The sequence below is a fragment of the Bacillus rossius genome, chromosome 6 (genome assembly GCF_032445375.1).
Source record: "Bacillus rossius redtenbacheri isolate Brsri chromosome 6, Brsri_v3, whole genome shotgun sequence".
NCBI lineage: Eukaryota > Metazoa > Arthropoda > Insecta > Phasmatodea > Bacillidae > Bacillus > Bacillus rossius.
In genome coordinates, this window is record NC_086334.1 from 19625558 (window position 1) to 19651840 (window position 26283).

Consider the following 26283-nt stretch of genomic DNA (forward strand, 5'->3'; position numbering starts at 1 on the left):
CGGAATTAAACTTACGATTATTATTCATCTAGTTTTGTAAATCTCGTTTTGTAACAAAATTAAACCTGCTTGGTGAAACCGGCCCTTAGTGTCTGTTTTGCATTAAACCTTTAGTACGCAGTCAAGACCTCGTTTTCATTTCAATCCATTGCACTAAGAGCGACTCGCTGACATAGACGTTTCACGTTAAAACAACGGCCGTGTGTCACGACACAGCCCCGCCCAATTTTTTTTTTTTTTTAAATTCCACCCTCCCCCGAAAATAATTCCTGTATCCGCCACTGGCTCAGCTACCAAGGACTTGCTACGTGAGCAGTGGAGATGTTTAACCCCAGAGCACAATAATGTTCGACCCGCACAGCAGCACCGAAGAGCAGGTAGCCCAACCAATCAGGCGCTACAGCTATACACTTTTGGCGATCTTCCCTGGGCGACCATGATCTATAAGGCGTCCCTCCCATGTGGCGAGGTTCGTGGGTTCGATCCCAGTATTCCCAGTCCCAGGCAGAACTTAATTTATGAGTTCTTGGCTATAAGCCAAATAGTTCGGAGCCCGATGTAATAATAATTCGTCGCCCGAAACACCTGGGAAATTGTTATAGTTATTTTATTTTGATGTATTCCCCCGTAATTGAAAGAATACTAAAGGACGAAACTAGAATGAGGTAGACCAGGCTTGTACCTCGGGCGCCTCATTTGTGGAAGGGGGTGGAGGGTTGGGTTAAACTGGCAGAGTAAAATTACTATAAATGTTTACTGGAATATCGTAGTGTTAGAACACAAAAATAAGTTGGAGGGCAGATGGACTGAATTATTTGTGTTGAAATAAACATACATGCATATCGTTAAATATAAAAAAAACTGGTATTTTTCGTGTACTATCAAACTTGCAATTTATTAAAAAATGACTGAAAATAAATCTATTTATTTAACATCTACGTTGAACCAAAATTTTTGTGTTAGTGGAACTTATATTGATGTTGATATGACGTGTTGTCGGGAAAAAAAGAACAACAAAGTGCTGTTGGTTTGATAGTAAAGAGGGGCGCTAAGATGCGTTTTTGCTCCGGGTGGAAACTAGTTAATATCTCTGAGGATATTGACTGTTAGTTGAAAACATATCACCTATTGCGGCTGTTTATTGTTTATGAACACTAAGTTCTTCACTTAAAAATAAACGTGCTAGAGTATTTTGAAAATATTTTGAAATTAATTGTTAAATATTTTAGAACATTCAGTTTATTTCTTTGTTTGCCACATTCAAATAAAATGATGAAAAGTTTCACTAAGTTTTAATTAGTTTACATCACCATCGAATGAATAAACTATTGTTTTATAAACTATTTATTACGTAAATAACGCGCCAAACTCTTTTGGAGAAATTCGCGGGTTCAATCGCAGTCCCCGGTGTGACTCAGATTCCTGAGCACCGTCGGTGTTCACATGGTCCGGAGGAGCCGTCTCCTTACGCCTCTGTGTATAATAGTGTGATGTAAAAACTGCATTTACCTGTGACTTAAGTGCCACGGCGCATTTTCCAACTTCCCAACTTGGCCTGCCCGCCACGTTTCCTGAGTTTTTGTGTTAATATCACCTGTCGCTTGATTAAAAATATTAAAGATAACGTTATATTTAACATGAACAAAAACACAAAATATTGACATCACAGGAGCTTCAAAGTCACGTTTTTGCCACTAATTAAAGTAATAGATATAAAATTTGATATGACTAATTAATTATTGTAAATCCATGATTTAGACTATGCAATTGGACGGATATTGTGCACGCTGCATTTTAAAACGTTTTGCGCATGGTGTTTCTTTCTTTTTAAAAGCGAGTAGTGGTTTTTCTGACGTACACGTCACACTCTTCTTTCCTTTTACAAAAGTTCCTCTGAAAATTGAGCTGAGAAGTACTAAATATTCGATTCCGACAGGTAAAGTCAAGGACTTAATAACATAAAATATCATGACAGTGGAAGTAGTACATCTTTCCCTGTTGCTCCAGACGCTCATAAGGCAAGCTGCCGATCCATACACCTTCAGCGTTGACGTGGGGTAGATGTGGGTGGGGTGGGTTGAGTGTCTTACAGACTGATACAGCTTCCACACAAACACCTGCGAATGTTTATAGTGGATAACTGGTTAACATCACAGCATAGTTGTATTGCGCGTGTGAAATGACGTAACATTCTACCGTGGTAAGGAAAAATCAAATTGTTGAATCGTTCTCCCGCTCAACCCCTTCTCTTTTATTTGAAAAATCCCGCCAGTTCTCGTGTCAATCGATAGATGGCGCTCTCGCTTGTTGACTGTGTGCAAGATGGCGTCACGTATCGAGAGGGACGGTACTTGGTGCGGTTACATGTGGAATATTAGTGAATAGCGGCAGTTGCAGTGTTCCGGACCGACTGCATTGCAATTCAGGATTAAAATTCGGCTTCCTTTTGCCGTTAAAGCCTCCTACCGTAAGTACTTGACATATTTTGGTAGGACCCTGAGGTGGCGCATCGTCTAACGAGACGTAAGGCCCGTGCTGCAAGCCGAGGCCATATTTACTATTTTATCGGAGGATCTAACATAATAAACAAATATGCTGTTGGTGGGGGCGCGCCGTTCTGCGACATAGGGCGTGGATTGACAAAATATTCTGCAAGATTTAACCGAGTGAAATTATTGGCAGTCTGCTCACCGCACTTGTTTGTAAAATGCTAGACAAGAGAGAAGTGTCTTGTTCGTAGAAGGCGCTGCATACCATCGGCCGAGATGAATGTTCAAGTATGTACTCATGTTGTGATTGTGATTGAGATGCGTGCAGTCATATTTTCACCTGTGGCACCTGCAGTAAGCACGTCCGTTTGTTGTGATCGACCAATAAATTCCTTTCTAACATTAGGCACTGCGCGCCCGCGTATCTCCACGCACGTAGTAGTACTGTTCATGCTAGTGCGTTTTCGCAAATTCAAAATAGTTAATAACAAAGGGGATAGGACATTATGGGTCTTAATTAGACTCTTATAGTTAATTCGTTGATTATTAGTAGGTGTTAATCGTAGTCACGATGTTTTCTACATTGCAGGTATTCTGGAGAAACCATAACGTTAAGAAATTTTAATGACTGTTTACAAATAATTTGACGCAGAAATACTTTTAATGTTTTTTTTTCTTCAGAATTTTGACTACGTAATCATTTTATGTATTTTTTGTTATTGATAATTTGTCCACAACGCAATGAAAGATTATGTTCTCTCTGAAGGGTAGATAGATACCTAACAGTTCTTGAATAACCTTGAAAATAAAATAAAGCCTGTATTGATAGATCCTACTTACGTGCCGTACACCAATGATAAACGTGAACGGAATTTAATTTTTTTTATTGCGTGATAAGGACCATGCTGTTTATAGTAGATATCAGAACTTTCGGTTATAATAAATTTAATAAAACCTATGTTTTAAAAACAACTCCATACTAATTTGGTGCACACAATGTACTTTTCCATACTGTTTTATTATTATTACTTTATAATAGGTAGGTTTTAATGTTATGTAATGCAACTGCCAGTATAACAATTTTGAACATTTGTAGACATTTATAATTTACTTTTAAATTTTTTTTACAAACTGCATTTTTTGCACTAGGTATAAAAAAGGCTCATGGTTTCACAGTGATAATAATGATAGCTTGTTTTAAGTTAAGGCTCATTTACATCGATAAAAAAAAAATCGTTAAAAGGTTTGATGTAACGTACAAATAATTCTTTAAGCAATCTAAGGACATAGGTACTTACCTAGCCTTTAAAGATGCAGGCTGCAGTAAATTAAGTCTGTGATTCTGTTTACCTTTAGTGTAGGCCTACCTAGGTACTCTTTCCTACTGTTCCTTTTTCATTTTAAAACTTTTCTTTTTTCTGTGGTTCAGGTATACACACTGGCTATAAGCCTAGCTATTCCATAAACGAGTATGAAAGTAAGTACCTACTATGAAAGAAAATAGTATCCCACTTTGCTAGTTTTTTTGCTGGATGTGCTTTTTTTTTTTATCAATTAATCTTATAAAGAGATTCACCATATTTTGTGCATATTTTGTCTCTTATCAAGGTTCTTCTTTTAATTTGAGAGGGCAAGATTGCTGAGGGCCTGAAAATTCTTTATGTTAAACATTGTGACAGTTTTATGAAGAGAGTATTATTTAAAAAAAATAATATTTGATGGTAGTAGGTATGGTGTTAAAAAGTAACTTATAAAAATACTTGAATTAAGTTGGTTAGTGGAACTAGTATGAATCCCCATATAACAATATTGAATTCGTCACCAACATGGCTGCGTTCACGTCATTACCACACCTATGTTCTTACAGGACAAGTGCAGGAACAGGGGGGGGGGGGGGGGTTAAATAGTTTCGTATTTTTTTACATTGATCCTGTGGTGTATGATGCTTGCTGGTGTAATTAGTTCATAGAAAGATAGTGTACATTACAAACTCTCGAATATCACAATACAAACAATTTAATTCAGGTCTTGTCGAAATTTTTTTCATTCGTGTTTGACCTTGTATAGATTGATCCTGTGGTGTATGATGCTTGCTGTTTTAATTTAGTACATAGAAAGATTCTGTACATTGTGGACTCTCGAATTTCACAATACAAACATTACGTCAGGTCTTGCGGAAATTTTTTCATTCATGCTCGACCTACGCTCATAATTCGTCGTTACCTACATTACAAGTTTTTGTTAAGTCCAGGATCTTTCAACGTACTTAATTAAAACAGGAAGCATCATGTACCACAGGATCAATTTATACAGGTTGTTGCCATTAGGACCAAGGGATAAACTGGGATGCGTGATTGGGAACTTTTACCCATGAGTGTTTTGGGCAGGGAACATTCAAATGCTTATTTTACGCAAAATATGTTTCTTTTTGAAACTAACTTTTGGGTATCCTATTTTTTACCACACCACTATCTAGTCTAAAACACTATACCAAATGTCTATTACCTACAGGATTGTATTATGTACTACAATCTCATCCTGTTTAATATATTTTGCAACATTTGTATAAATTGTTTATTAATATTCTATTAAGGTTTAATTTCCTGGGTATCTTAAAGCATAATGTAGCCCTACAATTCTATTGTAAAATATGATTTTGAAGATGTATTATCCACTGTATTGTGTTCTATTCTTTAGTCCCACCCAGTTCAATCTATCTTGCGATCAGGGGCGCAGCCAGGGGGGGGGGGGGTTAGGGGTTATACCCCCCCCCCCCCTTAGCACCAAATCTTTAATTAATTTCTTATTCATCACTCAAACAATTTTCATATTAAAACTAATAATTTTTTTATCATTACAATATTTAAATTTAAGAACCAAAAACTGCTAAAATAGCACTAATTACACCTTAAAATACAAATTTTTCCGGGGGAGAACCCCCGGACCCCCCGCTTTAATATGGGGGGGGCCACGCTTCTTAACACCCCCCATACACAAATCCTGGCTACGCCACTGCTTGTGATACCACTTATATATAAATTGTGTATTAATATTCCACTATGATTTAAATGTCCTGGGTATCATTAAGTATACTATAGCCCTAACCTAATCTATTATAGAACATGCTACCAAAGATGTATTATTTTATCATAATGTAATTTCCTCCAGAAACAAATATTGTACAAAACAAGCATTGGAAAACTTTCCCATCCAAAACCCTGATTCCTGTGCTTGTACCATATGAAGGTACAGTTTGTAATTATTTCAGCATCGCCGTGTTGACGACTTTATCATTATCTCTGCCATATTGTAATGCAGACTTTAGAATTATTTATTTTTTATTTTTTTAAATAGCTGAACTAACCACTCCAAACCTTTTACTTTGTTTCTATTTGTTCAATGAGCATAAAACCAACCTCACCTACGAACTTTTATCTAACACAGCAAACAAATTTCATAACACTACTACAAATCACTAAAAAATGTGCAAACCATAAAATTCTACGTAAATTTTTATGGGTTTATGGCAATAATAATTTATGTCAATATTATTCTTGTATATATTAATTTTACACCAAAACGTTTCGACTTTCATCTTTAAATTCAGTCAATATAACAAACCACGAACTAACACTTTCCTCGTCACTACCAAAATCACAACTATGCATTCATTCTATACACTGTACCATAAAATTGAGTCAGTATAAAGAAACACAGAATTTAATTTCTCTAGTGTCTACTAACTCATTACCACAAATATCCAATAAATCTTCATTATGTAATAAAAATAATTTTATATTTATTTAATCACATACCTATTATCAAGATATTCCATTCCACTTATTACTTCCCTCTTATTTGTAAAAAGAAATATGCTATTTTTGCTCCAAAATACACTTTAATCATTTATGTTTATTTTCATATTGATATTCAGTCTTTCACTCTTGCTAATATTACCTTCTTTATTTTCCTTCATCACACCTATATAGTTTTTTTTTATCATTGTTCAACTTGAATGATATCATGCATTACCCCTGGTTTCTTTCCACCCAGTAAAAACTATTTGTAATGCATGGTATATATTGAACTTGACCCTTGGTTAGCTTATTTATAAGATTATTTCTGGTACTTATTTATACAATGTGTATGCTTCAATGCATTCTGTAGCCAAACTAGAAATGTTAAATTGAAATAGCTTGGTTTGGGGTTCCATCGCTATTAAGTATCCCAGATTTTCTGTAATTAGTACTAATTTAGACCTCCAGTAATGAAATCACAGCATGTTATTTATTTATTTATTTATTTATTTATTATGGTGACAGAGAAACTTTTGACTCGTCAGAAATATTGTGCATGTAGCATTGTCAGTAGCACTATATATAAAAATGGAAAAGTTAAATATGCCCTTACAGGAAAATTATTTTTTTTTTTATTTATTTATTTATTTGAATTTGTCACATGCTCATCAACAGTCGAAGACTTTAGTGATGAGCACTACATGTAATACAGGAACACAGTTATCACTACCAGTGTATGGACTCCCACCTCCGTCGGTACCATAGGAGGAAAACATCTACAGATGGCCAGCAAACGAGAGCAAGAGTACCACACACTAGCAGTGATAATAACAATACAGACAAAACACAATAACAAAGGTTCAAGAACCATTACACATAACACATAAAATATATAGGTAAAATTATATTATTAAATGTTAAGAGAGATTGAAGGAAAAATAATATAGCTATGACAGACATAAATCAGAATATATATAGTTAAACACTGTTGGAATTAAAATATATATTATTGTAATTTGTTATAAGTCTATAAATAATATCATTATTAGTAATAAGAGTACACAGAGTAGAGCGTAAGCGGGAATTGAATTGAATTTTCAAGAAGATAAGGGCATCTGAATTTATGAATGTAACAATTATGAACAAAAAGAGCATCAAGATAGGCCCTACGGTCTACCAGAGGTGTCCAATTGGGGCGTGGGAGGTTCCTTGTAATAATTAAATCTATAACTTTATTTTGAATACTTTTGATTTTTTCAGTATCTGTTAAGTTGATACCATTCCAGATAACAGAACCATATTCTAATTTTGATCTTATAAGTGCCATGTAAAGAGAGATAAGTGAGTCTGAGTTGGTTGCATAAGAAGTAATAAATTTTATAAGCGCTAGAGTTCTTCGTGCATAGGAATATATGTAATCTACATGTTTATGGAAATATAGTTTTGAATCAAGAATGATACCGAGATCCTTTGTGTAGTGGGCTTGAGAGATGATAGAATTCGCTAATTTGTATGAGTATTTAATCGGATGGTATTACCTAGTGAACGATATAACCTTGGTTTTATCTTTGTTGAGTTTGACCAAGTTTCTTAGACACCAATTATTAACTTTAATAATATCTTCTTGTAATAATTCACAATCCTCTAAGGAATAAATAATTTTATAAATTTTTAGGTCATCAGCAAAAATAATTCCAGTAGAGTAGCAAAGTACTTGTGTAATGTCATTAATAAATATATTAAAGAGAAGAGGTGAAAGAGTACCTCCCTGGGGAACACCAGAACACGCATTATACTGAGAAGATCTATGATTGTTGATCGATACAAAAAAACTTCTGTTGGATAGGTAGCTTGAGAACCAATTGATATAGTTTCCACAGAGACCAAAATGGGATAATTTAATAAGAAGTAAGGAATGGTTTACAGTATCAAAGGCTTTAGCCAAGTCGAAGTAACAGGCATCGGCCTGACCCCTATTAGTAACTATATTATATACAGGATTAAGAAAGGTAAGAAGATTAGTGGTAGTAGACATACCATACCTGAAACCATGTTGATTATTGGTGAGAGTATTACTAAGTTGAAAATTTAAAAATTTAGCTATAATTTTTTCAAAAATTTTGGAGAACCCATTAAGTAATGATATTGGCCTGTAGTTTGAGACGTCTAATTTTGAACCGTTTTTATGAATAGGAATCATTTTTGCTATTTTCCAATTATTGGGAAATATATTTGTTTTCAGACTGGTGTTAAAAATGTGATAAAGTAGAGGTACTAAAAGATGGGCACAGCCTTTAAGAATAAAATTGGGAATGCCATCAGGACCTGTGGATTTAGTTGATTTTAAGTCCTTAATTGCCCAAAGTATTAGACTTTCAGAAATTTTAGGCACAGCTATAGTCTCAACAGACATGACCGATGTAGTTATTGGGGGAGAAGTATTTGGGGTTACATATACACTAGAGAAATACTGAGCAAACACATTCGTTATCACATTCGGATCATTTGATAAATCACCATTTACTTTAAGAGAAAGTTGTTCATAATAACCATCTTTCATTAATTTAACATATCTCCAGAAACTTTTAGGGTTTTTCTTGATATTGTTGTTAGTCGATTGAGTCCAGTGTATTTTGTCGCGTTTAATTAGAGATTTCACAGATTTTCTAAAATGAGAGAACTTTGCATAGTAGAATAGATTATTGTTTCTTTTGAACAACTTGTGGAAATGTTTTTTAGATTTAAGAGCACGTATTAATTCGTTGGAAAACCAAAGAGGATATTTAGATTTTTTTTAAATAGAAAGAGGTATATAAGTATCAATTTTTTCAGAAATACAAGTTGTTAGTTGATCCACGAGATTATTAACATCAGTAGAACTATAAAAGTATGACCAGTCACAGTCATTAATAGAGTTGTAAAGACCAAGATAATTCCCTTTTTTGTAATTTCTGAACACATCAGTTTTCAATCTGTAGCATTTTAAAATTTTCTGTCTGAATTGTGACTTTAAAACACATTGTGGGGTGAGATTAAACTCTTACAACATATTACATTAAAAATAATATTACATAGTTAGTTTTAAGAGGCCCGCCTGGTGAGATGGGTTGATCAGTGTTATGCTCAGTGGTGCTTCTAGCATTATATCTCTTCTAAGCGCAATTCTGTGGACGGTCGTTTAGTCGTGCATAGGGCAGCCATGATATTTGAGGGGTAATCATATTACATGGTGGAGAAATGAAGATAAAAGTGTAATGTAAGTCCCTTGAGTGCTTTCAAGAATTTCTACAGAATGTTTTAATTCCTTAAGACTATTCTTAAAAAAATGTGTTTTAGCAATTTTAACTCTCTTAAAGTTACAGTTTTAAAACAAATTAGGTAAACTACTTATCCATTCCCACATTTTCAAATGCTTTTCATAAACAAACACCTTTGATATGTTCAGCAATTTCCGAAAAACTTTGTTTTTCCCTGATGCTCTGCACATCATTTGTGTGCCCAGCTAGGCGGGGCCGTTAATAACAAAGTTTTACATTGATGATGATCACTTAAAAATATGATTACATTCAACACAGGTTAAACAAGATATGTAGGTACCTAGGCCTTTCTATACAATGATTTTATTAATGAATAAAATGATAATGGAATATTTTATTTTTTGCCCTGATACAGTTTGTGCTTTTTATTGGGGCATTCTTATGTTCGGCACATTCTGTGGTCCAGCATTGATTGAACTGCTCACGTTTAGATTTTTTTCATGTCGATTCGGGTGTATGTTGACCTTGACCCCGATAGTTCATGTCATTGCAATTCCACCCCAATGATAAACAAAGACAAGGATCATTTATTTTTTGGAAGTGCAAGAAAGTGACAAACGTTTTACGTGCTTATGTTGTGACCAATGCATCATTCAGTCCGGTTCAATTGTAGCTGTGCCAGTGTTCGGCCTTGGCAAACAAGTACCTATGTCTTATTTTTACCACATAATGGATGATTTCTATAAAATGTAGACTACCGTTGGAAAGGGTATAAACCAGAGAATGTTTTAAAATAAAGCTAAATTAAAAATAGCATTTTAGTTTTGTATAGCGAATTTCAAAGTCCTACATTCACACATTTTTTGGACTTTAGAAGTGCATAAGTAATTTTCCTGAAACCCATTTGATCAAATAATGATGTATTTAGAATAAAAATACATCACAGAATACAACAACAGTTACTTTGTGCTATACTGCCACAAATATAAAAGTTATGATGACTGAAAGGCAAGATTTTGGGTAATCAACAAAATCTAAAAAAATTTGTATCTCTATTATCGTGATATTTAGGACATGAGGTCTAAGGGTAATCTATAGCCAATGACCTCCCCAGTTCCTCAAAAAATATTTTTTGGTCCTTTTACCAAACACCTGTATATGTTATACTTACTTGACTTAGTACCTAAAAAACTTACTAAAATAATTTAATATGATAAATTCAATCAAATTAATTTTTTTAAATAAATTATGAATACAGTAACATAACCTCACTATACAAATACATCTGAAAAAGTTTATAAACACAATTTCTATCTCTAATATTCACAAAAAATAAATGTTTTTAATGATATGGACCAGTCAGTATTTATTATCAGTCACTAAAGTATAAGATTTAAAGGTACATATTATATATAAATTTTATTTGTATGTAACCTTTTTTGTATTTAGTTTTTTTTTAGCCTGTGAAAATCTTGTTGCATTGTGTATGCACATTGTAAAAATTAACTTTCATCATTTTTCATAATGCTCCTAAAGAAGTATAACTTAAAAAAAAAAAAAAACTTAATCTTCTATCAAAATCTTCTTCAGGTGATGTCTGTGACAGTGCAGTTACCTTTGATCCTCTTGCCGGTTATCTAGTCTGCACAGAAACAAAATTACAGAATTTTAGCTGGAAAGTGTGAGAGATTAGAGGTATGTATTTATTGCAAAAAACTATTGCGACTATCTGTGTGTTGAAACACCGTAGAATCGTCCGTGGTTCATGATTGATTAAGTTACTTTCAGGTTAATGTCTACTGTTGAGATATAAATCACAGTAATTTGGTGCACGAAGATACACTTCCTGAATGGCCCGGCTACCTGAATAAGGCAATGGCTTCTCTTGCAGACTGCCGCCAATTACATGAAAGAAATGGCTGGCACAGGCATAACTTTTGCGTTATAGTGAGCATTCAGATTTTTATTTGTGAACGATACCTGCACATAAATTATTAAACTATGGACTAGATATTGCTTTTTATTGATATATGTTATTAAGTTTGCACGCGGTTGCAAGGAAACCCTTGTTATATAAATAATTTATAAAATTGTAGAAGCTTTGATCTGTTATAATATTATAGATTCAGAGTGAAATGTAACATCATGTTATAAGCACTATTGTAAGTTATGCTAAGTAAATACTGACACATTTGATAATATTTCGGGCAGTGAGTATGCATTACATTTTTTAAATTGGTAGTTGTATAATATTATGACATTCAGGATTCATTCCATTTTAAGTTTAGTTTTTTTTTGCTACCAACTAATTATTTTTTTTTTTTTGCAGGTGATGATGAAGAACTTGGACTTTAATTGTGGAGTGCTTCTTGACATTTTGGAACTTGAAGTTCTTGTGAACTTGAGTGTGGAAAATGTCGCAAATTAATTGATGTGCTGACGAGAACTGGAAGAAGCAAGTTGTGCGAGTGAAGTTCTGTGGTGATAGTGTTAGTCGCCCGGCCGAGGGGGGCGGGGGTCCATGCTCGCACCGGCGAGAACTGGTTGCGTCGCGTGAGCCGCCTGTCCGGCTGCCTCGCGCGCGCGGGAATGCGAACTGTCGTCCCCGGGGAGTAGCGGCCGCGGACAGCCCGACAGAGACCGGCACCACGGCTGGGTGATGGACCCCGTGGGGTCGTGGTCGGCGTACGCTGCGGCCGCGTCGTACAACCGCCTGGCGGGGACGGCCACCTTCCAGGCGGCGGGCGGCGCCGGCGGGGCGGGGGACTTCGTGGGCTCGCACCACCACCTCGCCGCCGCGGGCAACGCAGGGCTGGGCGGCCACCAGGGGGGCGGGGCCCCCACGCCCACCACCTCGCAGCTGCTGCTGCAGGCGGCCAGTTCCACCCCGTCGCCCTTCAACCCGGGGGGCTTCCTGTCTCCGCCGCCCGTTGGGTGAGTTCCCGGCACACTGTTAACAGCACATTTCATTCCTATTTATATTCGACAATTTTTTTTTTTAAATTTGTGCTTAACGTCTTTTCGACGGCAAGGTCTATAGGTGGCAAACGCACACACAGACTAGGGACATTGAAGGGAATCTGCCGTTGCCAGCAGTAAGGTACCAACCACCCCAGCGTTTGCCTGGAGTGGGTTTGGAAAACCACGGATGGCCAGGCCTGGATTTGAGCCAACAACCTGTGGAATGCAGTCCAGAGAATCTTAACACTGCTGCTCATAGCTTCGTGTGATATAGTTATGTGATGGTTTCTGTGATATTTTAATCTCGTTTATTTGCTTACGACCAATATTTTTTTTTCCCTCGAGAGTCAGTAATGGCAAGAGCATGGGCCTGTACCATCTAAAAGCTTTCTGACCGATTTCATCAGGTGTTCTTTAATTTGAGCTGGGTCTGTATTTGTCCTTGTCCAACATTTTAAAATGCCTAAAAGAGAAAACGAAGCCCATCCATAGTCAATTTTTCTCTCAGGCTTGTTACTTGTTTTATCACCTATAAAGTGTCTAAAACTTTAAACAATGTAGCCTTAAATTATATTGGCGTTGGTTGGTTTTATATAGGTGTTTGGGAGTATTCAAAAATGTTGAATTTGGTTAGAAATGTTTCATGTTTTATTCAACATTTATATTTGATTATAATTTTTTTAATTATTTGTTACCAGTAGATATAGGAAGTGGAACTCATTCACAAAATTTTTAAATAAAATAGTGTAACATGTATGGAGCGTAGATTTATTCAGAAATTTTGATATGAATAATTTGATATTTGATTCAAAATCAATTGGAATTTAAGAAACAGATTTCACAGAAGCTTAGTTTTTCATAGGATTACCTAGTGTGGAATTTGAAAAATTATAGTCAATCATTTCGTCCTCGAAAAACCAGGTTAAAGCTTCTTTAAATTCCTCGATATCGGGACAGTGGTCACATTCATTTAGGAAGCATGCCTGTAATGGGGGATTGCACATAACTATAACAATACATTCCATGTAACTCGGTAGAGGACTTTCAAAGCCAGGAAGTGTCACTTTATTTAACCTACCTCCTGAAAACATGACTTTTAATTCTGGTGTGCATTGCAAAACACAGACAGAATGAGTGTCATTGGCACCAGAAATAATGCAGTTCTTGGGCCTCAGTTCTGAAAACTTTGAAAAGCCAATTTTTAAATGAGGGAATTTTGATTTGAAAATATTGTAAATTTCATGCAAATTTCCTAAAATCAACATTTTTTGAACATGGATTGGCTCATTTTCAGTGTCTTTACCCATAGAGACATAATATTTTTTACAGGCATTTGCCTACTCACTAAGTCGTCATAAAATTCCGTTACCAACACACCTGTTTCGCAAGGTAGAGTTTTCCCAGGTTTTGGATCAGATGTCAACTCCCTTTTTTTTAAATGAGTTTTTTTTTTCTTTCCTCGCCATTCAGTTACTAAAACCAAATTCACATTCCATTCTTGCACAAGACCAACTGGTTGGTAAAATTGTTTAGATCTGAAGTTTTTCTCTCTTGCTTGCTGTTGCAAGTTTTTCTTTTAGCTGATTAAGAATTTCTGTCTGAGAGTTATCTGGTTATCTAGTAGATTCTTGTATTATCCTTTTCTATGTCATCAGCTTGGAAAAAAAGTATTCATTGAATCTTAATTTAATTTTGTCAAGTTGTTCTTTGCAGTAATGAATGACATTTTATTTTAACAACAGGCAATTCTCCTATTGATGTCAATGAGGCATATAAAAATATATATACCTGATTCTATATCCATATACTCAGGATCATCTTTGCTGTAGCCTGTTTTTTTTTTGTATTTACATTTTCAGCCAATGGTTCATCATGAATATTTGCATCACTTTCAAAACTTAAGTATGATTGTTTCTTACTTAACTCTAAGCGACAAGAAGTGCAAAATTTCATTCCATCTTCAATAATATCATTTAGCTTTGTCATCCATGGTGTGACATTCCTTAGGTTTCTAGTTACCCAATGCCTGTCTTTATTAAAATGATTGCAACAATATTTACCCCACGGTTTATCCATTTGTATCTTATTAACTTGCACAGAGCAGTTGTTCACTCAGAGACAACTCGCAACACAATGACTGAAGACAAAAGCTCTAGTAGGAGGAAGCTGACTGAAGGTTGCAAGTTGAGACAGGAAAGAAACATGTCCACTGCTTGAGTAATTCCTGTTAGGTTCAGTTGTTACATTTATGAAATAAACTAATATCACCCTATTTAGACTTAACTTTTGTTACGTAAATTTTAATGGTATAATGGAGAATCAATTAAGACAAGTTTAAGAAAAAAGTTATATAAATTTTTTTTATAATTAAGTCATAAATTAGCAGAATTTTCACACACATATTCATAAAAAAAATCATTTCATATGATACCATTGGAATACCATCATGAAACTTTGTACACAGCTTACTAAAGAGGTTTGGTTTCAAATATATTTTTTTCATAAAAATTAAATATTCTGATTTGGTTTTTTATGAAAAAAACCTTTTTGAGTGTTTTGGGAAAGAATATAAAGTGATGTGATAAACTCAAGTTATATGTGAAATTAAAACCTTTGTTATTTTAAAGAGAATGGTAGAAATTTGAGTTTCCGAGGACAAACAGTTTTAGAGTTACATGCTTTTAAGTATTTCAAAACGTTCCTACAAACTTATTGTTGTTTAAATTTTTCAAAAATTTATAGATCAAAAATGAAAGGTCAAAAAAAATTTAAACTTTGTATTTTTGGTCATACTGATGAGTAGAACACAATCCCCAAATATGATACATTTTGAAAAAAAATGGAAGTTTAAAATAATTATTTAATTGGTTTATTTGATATGGAATGCCCCTTTGGAGATAGAATCATTTAAAGAATTCAAACACTGCAAACATTAAACAATTTTTAAATTTAGAAATTTAATAACTCAAAAACAGTGTTCAATAGATATGAAATTTAGAATTTTTAAAATTAGCATCTAGTACTTCCAACATATAAATATTACATTGTTCTGCTGAGATATGAAAGGATGATGATGGATTTCACAGGGAATGACCTAATAACGGAAGACTGGATATGTGGTGGTGTAATTAGTACTATCATGCCATAAGAGCACATTGTGGAGAGATCCGAAGTGGGTATTGGGTTTTCTAGTAGTTTTTTTTAAACATATCCATTAAATTGTTGTTATATCAAATAAAATTGATCTTTACTGAAATTGTTTTTTTACAATTGACTCCGTAGTTTGCATAGCCTATTTGTTTAGTGATGATAATTAGTTTTAGTATGTAGCTGCATCTTTGTGGCGTATTTAGTTTTTATCATCTGAGCCAAAATCAGTATAGGTAGAGGTGTTAGTAAAATTGGGCTGGTGGTAGTAAAAATTAGAACAAGCTGATATTACTTGTTTACAACCATCATGTTTCTAGCTATCTCAAAAGTGCTATTATTAATAATGAGGGAGAGGAGCTATTTTTAATTAAAGATTTTGTAGTAAATGGTAGTTCAATAATGGATAAACAATATTCAGTATTGAAATTTCTGTTACATTAAATTTCTTAACTCGTCTTATTTACTTTTTTTTAAAGTTGTTTTAGCAATTTAGTATGTACGGGCTTGAACAGCGGTATGTGTTAACAGGTGGTCAGATTCTTTTAATTTTTTTGTGAAATCAATGATAGTTACAATGGTGTTTGTTTTGATGATTATTCTTTTTTTAACAATTTTTTTTAATGTTTGTGTAAAGTAAGTGCGTTTTTTTTAACAGGTATGATGCCATGTTCTCTCCACTTTTCCACCATGCAAGCCCTAAGCCTGCCCACTATGGCTCTTCACTGAACAGGCAGACATTAGCACAGGCTCAGGCTGTCGCTGTCGCCAACAAGCAGAGTGCTGTGGAGTCTGAGCTTACGTCACTGCGAGAGAACTACGGTTCGGCTCACCACCAGGCCGCTTCGTTCTTTGAGCACCAGGCTTCTCAGTCGCCGTCACCCTCATCTTCTTTGTCTTGGTCACACCAGGGCAATGCCCAGTTACCCAGCCCGTTTGGGATTCTGCCACATGAGACTGTGGTCACCTCGTCCCCAGGCCCAGTTACATCCAAGACAAGCGGCTCGCCGTACGAGAATTCCTTCAATGCGCACTTTGCGGCAGCACACCTCAACTCGCAACTCACTGCAGTTGCTGAGTACAAGTCTGCAGCAGCGAGCAGCTATGAGAAAAAGGCCAACAGAGCACAGTCCCCTCTCATCACGCCTTCCACCAAGTCTTCATCTGCATCAAGCATTTCTCCTGGAAATGGTGGTGCACCTTTTTTCCACCAGGTGCCCACGAGCACGTCTTTTGCAACAGATTCTCGAACAGACTGTTCCTCGCTTTCTGCAGCCAACTTCTCGGGGGGTAAGTCTCAGCACATGCCCTCTAGTCCCGACTTCCCGAGCAGTGGTGGAAACAGTAAATCTTTTAATAGCAGCTCCTCAGGTTCCGTGCATCACCAACAGCAGCAGTCGTGTATTGTGTCCACAGCATCATCCACTTCTGCATCCTCCAAGGACTATCGTATTCCACAGCCACCGTCTCGTGCCAGTACGGGAGCAGCAACATCTAACTTGTTTCTAAATGCTTCTCAGGCACCAGCCCCTACAAGGGTATCTTCACAGTCATCTGAGAAGCAATCAAGAACTCAACAGCAAAATTTTGTGCCTCCAACAAGCAAGGCTTCGCCAGCTACTCACCATAATATACAGACTAAGGCTCAAACAAAAATTTACCCTGAGCTGGGTAGCAGTTCTTCTGACAGGCGCAGTGAGAGTGCAGCCCTGGAGACTAGCCAAAGTTCACCGATCAGTTTTGCATTGATGGATGCCACGCCACATCGCCAGAGCATTAATTATGCTGGCACACCTAATGGGACTCCTGCCCCCAACTCATCTAAAATGTCAGGAAGTGCACAGCGCAGTAGCAGCCAAACGCAGCAGCCTGTTCAGCAGCAGTCGCAGCCTCAACCACAGTTCCAGCAACAGACACAACATGTTCTAGCTCAGCAGTCTGGCTACCAAGCTCGTCATTACGACTCGACCGAGTACCATCATGCGAGCGGGCGGAATAAGACGCCGACTGGTACCGAGCCTTCATCTTATCCGACTGCTGCCTCTGTACCTTCGCAGCCTCAGAATGGGCCAACTGACTGTGGGGCCGTGGTCCCTCGCCGACCAAGCCCTTTGCAAGCCCACTCCCAGGCGAGTCCACTTGGGCACGTTCCCAGCCCAGCTTATCCTATGTATAATAGCCCTATGACCTCTATGTCCTCCCCGTCTCCCCTGCAGCAGCACCCGGATGGGGGACAGTCCTCACGACATGCCCCTCCCTCCCCACTTGACGTCACGGTACCACGGCCGGCCTCTCAAGGCAACCAGGGTGTAGCTTACTCTTCGGTCATCACCCGTGCACTCACAACTGAACGGTCGAGCAGCGGGCAGCAGGATTTTGCGTCACAGAAGCAGTGCTGGGCGGAAGGCCCAGACAGGCAATCTCAACATTCACGCAAAAATTACGCTGTTGGTCCTTACGGGAGCCCAGCTGGAATGGAGCTGCAGCAGCAACCACAGCAGGTACAACAGCAACCGCAGCCACCTCAGCAGCAGAGGGCAGCTCTGAGCATATCTGAGCGCCAGCAAGCCTACTTTGACTCCAGCCCTACTCACCAGGTGACTCTGCAGGATCTGTCGAGCTGCCGTGGTGATCCCATGAGCATTGTGAAGAACCTTCAGACTCTGCAGCAGCAGGCCTGTCAGTTACAGCAGTCTCCTACTGCAGAGCCCCAGAAAGTTGTGGAAGAGGCACCCAGAGTCCCTACGTCGAAGACTGGCGGAAACAGTAAGCGAAGGAAAAGTTCGGAGAAGAATCACGTTCCAAGTGCACTCAACTCTCCTGATGCCATGCCAGAGTACTTTACCACCAGGGTGCCACCTCCTGCCCATCACAATGCCAACCAACAGGCACAACAGAATGGTGGTGGCTATTTTGACTTTGAACGTTGGAACCTACCTCCCCCACCGCCGAAGATGTTCGGGGCTGCCAACGCTCCACATCACCATGCACATCCTTCTGGGCCTCTGCACCATGTGGGAGGGCAGCCCCAGTCCCTGATGGTCCCCCATCCTCACCATCATCCTCCGCCTCCATTACCATATTTCCCCGCGTTTCCTCTGCACCACCCCACGCACCATGCAGACTTCCAGTCATCTCCCGGGCAGCCTTCTGTTGAAGTGGGTCCTCCAGTGCCATTTGACTCGCCACAGTCATCGACTGGCCCTTACCCTCAGGAACCTCCCAGAGATGATCAGCCTAAAGTAATTGTGCCAAACATAGAGGAGGAGCTGGGATTCTTGTCAGACACCGGGTCCGCCCCAGCTCCGGTCATGGAGCCGAAAAAACCTCCCACCCTTGTTCCTAGCAATGCCTCAACTGGTTTCATGGCAAGCTACATGAAATTCCTTCAGGGCGAGAGAGATACTTCACCTCCACCTCAGAATCGTGCCATCAAAAAGACTGCGTGGGTCAGAACAAAGACTTACCAACCAGAGGTACCCAAGACACAATCACCCGGTGATAGTTCAGCGACTACAACCATCGCTTCCACTACCACGGCCACTAGTGCAACTTCTGTCACCACCACCACCTCGATCACGACCCTTACACCGGCATCCAGTACATCAACCTCTGCCACATCTGACAAGGCACCCAGCACGGAACCACCTCCACCGAAGAAAGTGCCAGATCCTCCGGAAAAGACCTATGATCCACAGGACGACCCCAGGTACTTCCCATTGCCGAAGAATGATGCTTCGAGGCGTAGTTTCAGTGACTCTGATGATTCAGACACGGAGTTGGAAAAGGAGCGGCAAAGAATACAAAAGGAAAAAGAGGCAGAAGAGGCGAAGGCAGCTCAAAAAGCTGCTGCAGCTGCCATCAAAACGGTCGCTGCCAAAAAGGAGGCTTCCGGCAAGAAGGCAGACGGTTCACAGAAAAAGAGTGATGGAGGAAAAAAGGAAGCCCAGAAGAAAGATGGGGCCAACAAAAAGGGTGAATCAACTACTGCTAAGAAGATTGATGGTTCCAAGAAGGGTGAGGCATCGTCAAATAAGAAGGCAGAAGGAGGACCGAAGAAACTGGACTCTGCATCTGCCGCAGCACAGGTAGTGTCCAAAGTTGGTTTGACTGTGAACAAGAATGCACAGACAGCAGAGAAGGCGAAGAAGACACGAACTACAAAAGCTGCCAAGAAAAAGTTAGAACAAGAAGAAGGTGAGTACAGTTACTAAACATACTTACTGCTTCCAAAAAGTAACATTAAATTGATTTATAAAAATATCACATTTTAACTTGCCTTTTTCATATTTATATAAATTGTTTATTTAATCATTATCAAGATATCAATAAAATTATTATAAAATTGTAGGTAATAGCATTACAAAATTTTTGGCCCAGTTATAATAATATAATACATAAATAATGTTTAGGAATTATGGCCGTTCCAATACCCTGATGCCAATGTCTGGGTGTTTTTAATAGGTTTATTAAGGGTAAAACATGCAGAAAATTTTCAGAAGTACCGGTACTACAGCAATGGCTAGAATTGCACAAAAAATAAGTAGTTTTAGTTTTATAAAAGAAAATAATGTTAATGTTTTACCACTAAAAATATTGGTAATATACAGGTCCAGTACGAAAAGAAAGTAAATGTCTATTTGTTCCATTACTGTACTATAAAATTTCTCAGTAGCAAGGTGTTGGTGTAAGTTATTTGAACACCTTTTTCTGCCAACTGTAGTTTCTCTCATAAGTATTGATAACGTTTACATTGTGAGATTAGGAGCATAATATTGAAAATCAGCATTTGGTTTAAGAACAGCTTAATGTAAATTCTTTACATTTTGGTTTATTTAATTCTTTTAGTTTATTAATTATATATATATGTGTGTGTATATACATACATACATACATACATACATACATACATACATACATACATACATACATAGTGCTAGTAAAATAAATAATAATAATTAATTAGTGTTCAACCTATGACATGACTTGTTATTTTATGGTATGGATTTGATTTTTTAGCTTATGTCACAGAATAGCTTGTCATTCATCATTCATCATCATCATTATCCATCCATAATCAATTATCATCATAGAATCTCTGAAACCACTTACCTACATTATAAACCATTCTGTAAATATGATCTCTTTTGCTGCAGAAAAAGGGAATGTAATATTTAACCATTAGTGTTGCAGTCAGCACTGAGCAGTCATTGGTTGCTGGCAAAAATAACACAGATAAAAAACGAGAAACCTAAGATTCACACCAGTCCATTCCGAGATTGTGTTTGTGCGTGTTTGTTTTTTCTCTCTCTTCTGTTTTACCTAAAATCAATACATTAGAATTTGAATTTTTAGTTCCATTTATAGCATATGTGATGTATTTGATTAGAAGTTTGTGTTTATTGGTTGAAATATTGGTAATTTTGAAGGAAAGCCACTTCTATAAATATAAAAATTACAAAACGTTAGTATTTTACCATGCTAATAATTGGTCTGGTTAGGTGTAAATAATAAACATTTTTGATATTGTGAGGAAGAGTGGTTGGGTTATGTTTAGCTACATTAAAAAAACTTTTTATATTGTGGACAGTTGGTTAGGTCGAGTTAGCTACATTTAAAACACTGTAAAATAAATTTTAATGATTGTTTAGTATTGTTTATTGTTATTGTTTAGTATTGCAGTAAGGTAAATGCTAGGTTAGGGTAGCCACATTGTGAAAAATAGTACTTTCAAGTAAAAGTTTGGTGTAAAATATTACCTGTAACATAACTATGGTGATGTAAATTTGTTTTGTGCTTTAATAGCATAGCCAAGACTGTTTCCAGTGAGAAATTGCCCTGACTAGCCTCCCTACTGATTTATTGATGCTAGCTGCAATTTTATCTTGTGGTTCTCCAGAGATCTGAAGCTGAGACTATTCAAAAAAAGACAGGGCTGAGGCCAAGACTGCTTTTTGCCCTAATTTGTTTTCTATTTCAAATGAATATTGAAGAATATTGTATAGAATGAATGCTTGGGGGCTCTTCTGAAGTAGCACGAGCGAGCAGTGAAATTTTCAGGCTATGGGATAGACTGGTGTCAATCTTAGTCTTCCCAGAAATAACACACAAAATGTAAATATTGGTTTTTATTGATTTTACAAATGGCAGCATAAAATAAAGCCAAGTTCGACCACAGACATGTATTGCAGCATAGGAAAACATAACATTGGACTAAAGTTGCATGCTGCAAGTAAATAATATTTCATGCATTCGAGATAAGTTGAACGACACAGTTAAATAGTTAAAAAAATAATGCAAAAGTTGTTTAAATACAACTACATTAAGCCAGTCTGTATATTACTTTGCAAAATTTTTACCCTTTAAATATGGGCTGGTGAAATTATTGAACTCCATCATATATCTAGTATTTGAAAGATTTGAGATTCTAGGAAAAATATTGGAGGAAGTGTAGTGAACTCAAAAATTCAACGCTCACATTTCAGAAGCTTACTTGGTCTATGTGTGTTTTCCTTGGTATAACCCCCATACTTTTGGTATGTAACTACAGTAGAACCCTGTTATAATGTTCCTGCATATAATGTTTTCCTGCTTATAATGTCATATTTTTAAAGTCCCAATATTTCCCCCATAAGGACAATGTATTTATTTCCTGGATATAACGTTCATAAATAGTGTAATTTCCTGCTTATAATGTTTGCTTTCTAACATTTAATAAATGGGGAAAAAAATGTTTATTCCAACACTTACGATAAAAAGTTTCCTTTATGTATGTTTATGTTTACAATCACTGCCATACAATACATGAAGTTTGTTAAAATACAATTTTATGCAATATACTGAAGGTACACATGTTCATAGTTACGTGTCAGTTGGCACCCTTAGTCAACTCTTCTCTTTCTTGCCATTCCAGTGGGTATTCAGATGCACCTTTATAATCCTACGATATGTATTTAAGTTGCCAACCATTGAGCGAGGGCATAACTAAAAGTGTTTTCTATTGCTTTCAAATTTTTTTTTTTTTCATTCATACGTAGGAATCCCAAAATTAAAAATTTTCAGGTGGCAAAGGAGTAGACGTTCTCACTCTTAATGTTGTCATCATGAATCGTGAGACAATTTTACAAAAAAATGTGGCAGTGTATCTTTAAAGACAAACAAAATTTAACCAGGGAACAAGACGAAGTTGAAAAATTGTTGGCTTGTTTTAGAAAATTCATGTATCAAGTATACTATATTTGGTTTTAACATTAAAGTTGTTTACAAAGCTTGGTGAGTCATTTGGTACAAAGCTCAAACATTGTTAAGTGCTAAATTGAGATTTCCTGCTTATAACGTTTTCTTGCTTATAATGTTTTTTTCTTGTGCTCCCTTGAAAAACATTATAACAGGGTTCTACTGTACTTATGATGTGTATTTATTCTAGGAACTTAATTAGTGAAACAAACATTTGAAGGGCCGAATGTTTTAACACCAGAGCACGATAATTCTTGACTATTATTTTGTTTCTTAACCTTGAGACCTGTATTCAGATTCAAGGAGTAGATTCGAGGTACTCTTTGTGATTTGAAATGAGGATTTATGTCCTGATAATTGGGATTTGACCCATCACAAATACATAACCATCTCATCATGATCTAATCTTACGGTATTCCAAAATAATATGTAAAGTTACTTTCGCACAATCAATGCAGTGTTGAGTGTGGCATTGTTTTAATCTAGGTTTTTTAAATTTTCAGTGGATCCTTTGGCCATTCCTCCTCGGCGTGAGATGTCTCGTCGCAAGGCCAAGGAGAAAACCACCATCAAGCAATTTCTTGACAGGCAGGAATCGCTGGACGAAGATTTTGATCTTGAGGAGCCGGATCTCATGGATTCTGATTCGGATCCTGCTTGGACACCGGCTACAAAGGTACCTTTGTACATAAATAATTATTTTATTTTTACAGTAGAACCCTGTTACAATGTAGGAGTAATACCAAAGTCTTTTGTCGGAATAAGTTTTTGATACGACCAGCCATAAATGCAAGGGTTTGAAAAAACAAGGGTTGGAGTACAAAAAATAAATCATCTTAGGCACAACATCAAACACGTACAAATTATGTGTTAATCTTATAATTTTTTTCAAAAGTTTTGTCTGAAACAAATTTTGATTAGATAGACCATTGCCGCAAGGGGTTGAAAAAATTAGGGGTAGGAATAAAAAAAAATTCGTAACTCCCTTAGTAGGTACACTATCAAATCCATTCAAATTCTTTGTAAATCTTATAATTTCAATGAAAAACTTTTGTCTGAAACAATTTTTGATAAGATAAAACTTTGTTGCAAAGAGATTTAAAAAGGGTTGGAAATAAAATAATTTTCATAAAATCCCTACTTTTTACAGTATTAAATTCATCCCTTTTTATTGTGAAACCTAAAAATATTATCTACAACTTTCATCCGAAATTGTTTTTTATATGACCAACCATTACTGCAAGGCGTGAAATTAACAGGGTTTGAAAATTAAAACAAAATCATTACTTTTTTTCAAATAGATATACTATCATATCCCTTATAATGTTATAATGTATTGTATGACTCCTAAACTTCATCTAAAACTTTGGCTGAAACACTTTTTGATTAAATGAATTATTGCTGTAAAAATATAGGTTGAAATTTAAAAAAAAATTCTATACTTTCTTAGTACCAAATTTGTTTGAATTTATTTTAAATATCGTAATATGATCTTAAACCTTGGTGCAAAGAAAATTTTTGTACGACGATGTTATTAGGGCAAGGGATAAAAAATAGTGTTTGAAGGTCAATAAAATTAAATAATTACTTTTGTTGGCATATAATATGAAATTTGTTCTAAGTTATTCAATGCTGCATACTAAATTATTCAATGCTGGATACCTTGAGTTAAAAATGTTTGTAACCTTTTCGCTGCATGGAAAATGAGCAAATATTTAATCAATCATATTGTTAATATTGGAGAACATAAGTGTGTACATTAAGTTCTCAAAATGTTCCAAAAGTTTAAAGAAATTGCCAAAATATTCCCAGAAGAAATAGGTACTTCAAAATCTACCGACGCCTGTAGTCTGTGCTGAAAGGGATTATTTTTATACAATGTAGTTATCCCAGCAGTATGTCATATGTATGAAATTCTTTATAAATATTAATTCTTAAAATGATGTTATGAGCAAGTTTTAAGTTCGTCAAAGTTGTTCATAATACGTATTTGCTTAAATCTTTCCAAGCTGTTACTGATTTATATTGACTATAAATTCATTGGATTGTATAATAAAATTGGCACTAAACGTGTATGATGCGTGTTATGTAAATTAAAATGTGTACCTATGCTGACATGTTTGCTACATACTTTTTTGATTGATTACCATGAATCCACGCACGCACAAAGTGGAAACATTGCAGAGCGGTTGTTTGTGGCGCAGGACTCGTCAGACGAGGACGGAGGGGGCAGAAGGCGGTCTTCCCGCCGTAGCCGCATCATGCCCAGTCGCAGCAAGAAGCCGCGACTGCTCTCGGACGGCCAGGACGGGGAGGAGGCCCCGTCGCCGACGGCGGGGGAGAGCTCTCCCGAGCAGAAGACGCAGCCCCCGCAGCAGAACAAGCAGCAGAAGCAGCAGCCGGCAGCCGGCCGCCGGCAGAACGCCAACCATCGGACGGCGAAGGGGCGCACTCGCTCCCGCACCGCTTCGACAGCCAGCACCACCCCTCCCGCCTCCCAGCCCGCGGAGGACGCGGAGGAAAATGACCTGGACATCCTTCCTTTCAAGGTCAGGACGGTTTGTGTCGAACCCTGTGGTTGTTTTGGAATGTCGTGGAAGTTTTTTTTCCTCTGTACAGGTTGTCTGCTGAGACTCAAGTCACGCAGGTCTCCTAACAGTTACAGAAAATGTCACTTGAGCAGACTAGTAGAATCACTTTACCAACCATGTGTGTTGCATCACTACTGCCGTTACACCCCTATCGCTTCCATGTTTTAGTCACAAAATATAGCTCTACAAAAAATTATATTAGACATTCAAACCCAAGATTTTTTGTTAGGAACTCTGCTTATAAGCAGATAAGTTTCCAAAAACCATTAATTTCAAATACTTATCACTGAAAATTAAAATAAAAAACCAACAATTTAGAGAAAAGTAAAAAAAAAAAATTGCTTAAATAATTGCACTCCTTTTTGCCACACAGTAACACCAGGTTGTCTGCAGGTCACGAAAGTTGTGAAGAAGTAACAAAACTGAAGGACTGGTCACGAAATTCACGAGAAGGTTTTGGAATTAACAATAACTGTGCTAAATGTCTCAAAATTGTAACTTCAGGCATCCATGTGATTACTATCATTTCATTTTGATGCCTCACCTAAGTTGATAGTCGCATATTAAATAAATATGGGATAAATATTTGAAGTTTTTCAACCTTAATCACATGGAAATTATTTATAAAAAGGTTTCAGTTTTCTGATTTAAAATTTTTCTAGTTTCTGTGAATAGTTACCTCATATTATGTTTAATTTTACTAAAACGAACATTGCAGTATATGCACGAAGATGCCATATTTACAGGTATTTTGTATATTGCTTTAAAACTTATTTTAATAAGGCCACATTAATGCACTTTTTTT

General features: G+C 36.7%; 1 protein-coding gene across 2 annotated transcripts in view; it reads left to right on the forward strand.

Annotated features, from left to right (window-relative positions):
• The first annotated feature begins 2322 nt into the window (after positions 1–2322).
• Positions 2323–26283, forward strand: part of LOC134532784 (mucin-5AC) — a 36398-nt gene continuing 12437 nt past the window's right edge. Inside the window, exons 1-5 of one of the 2 annotated variants that reach the window (XM_063369635.1) lie at positions 2323–2467; positions 11873–12477; positions 16310–19848; positions 23391–23563; positions 25092–25436. In XM_063369635.1, the coding sequence (XP_063225705.1) occupies positions 12203–12477; positions 16310–19848; positions 23391–23563; positions 25092–25436 (4332 nt within the window). In that variant the 5' untranslated portion in view covers positions 2323–2467; positions 11873–12202. The other variant, XM_063369636.1, reaches the window with a different exon arrangement.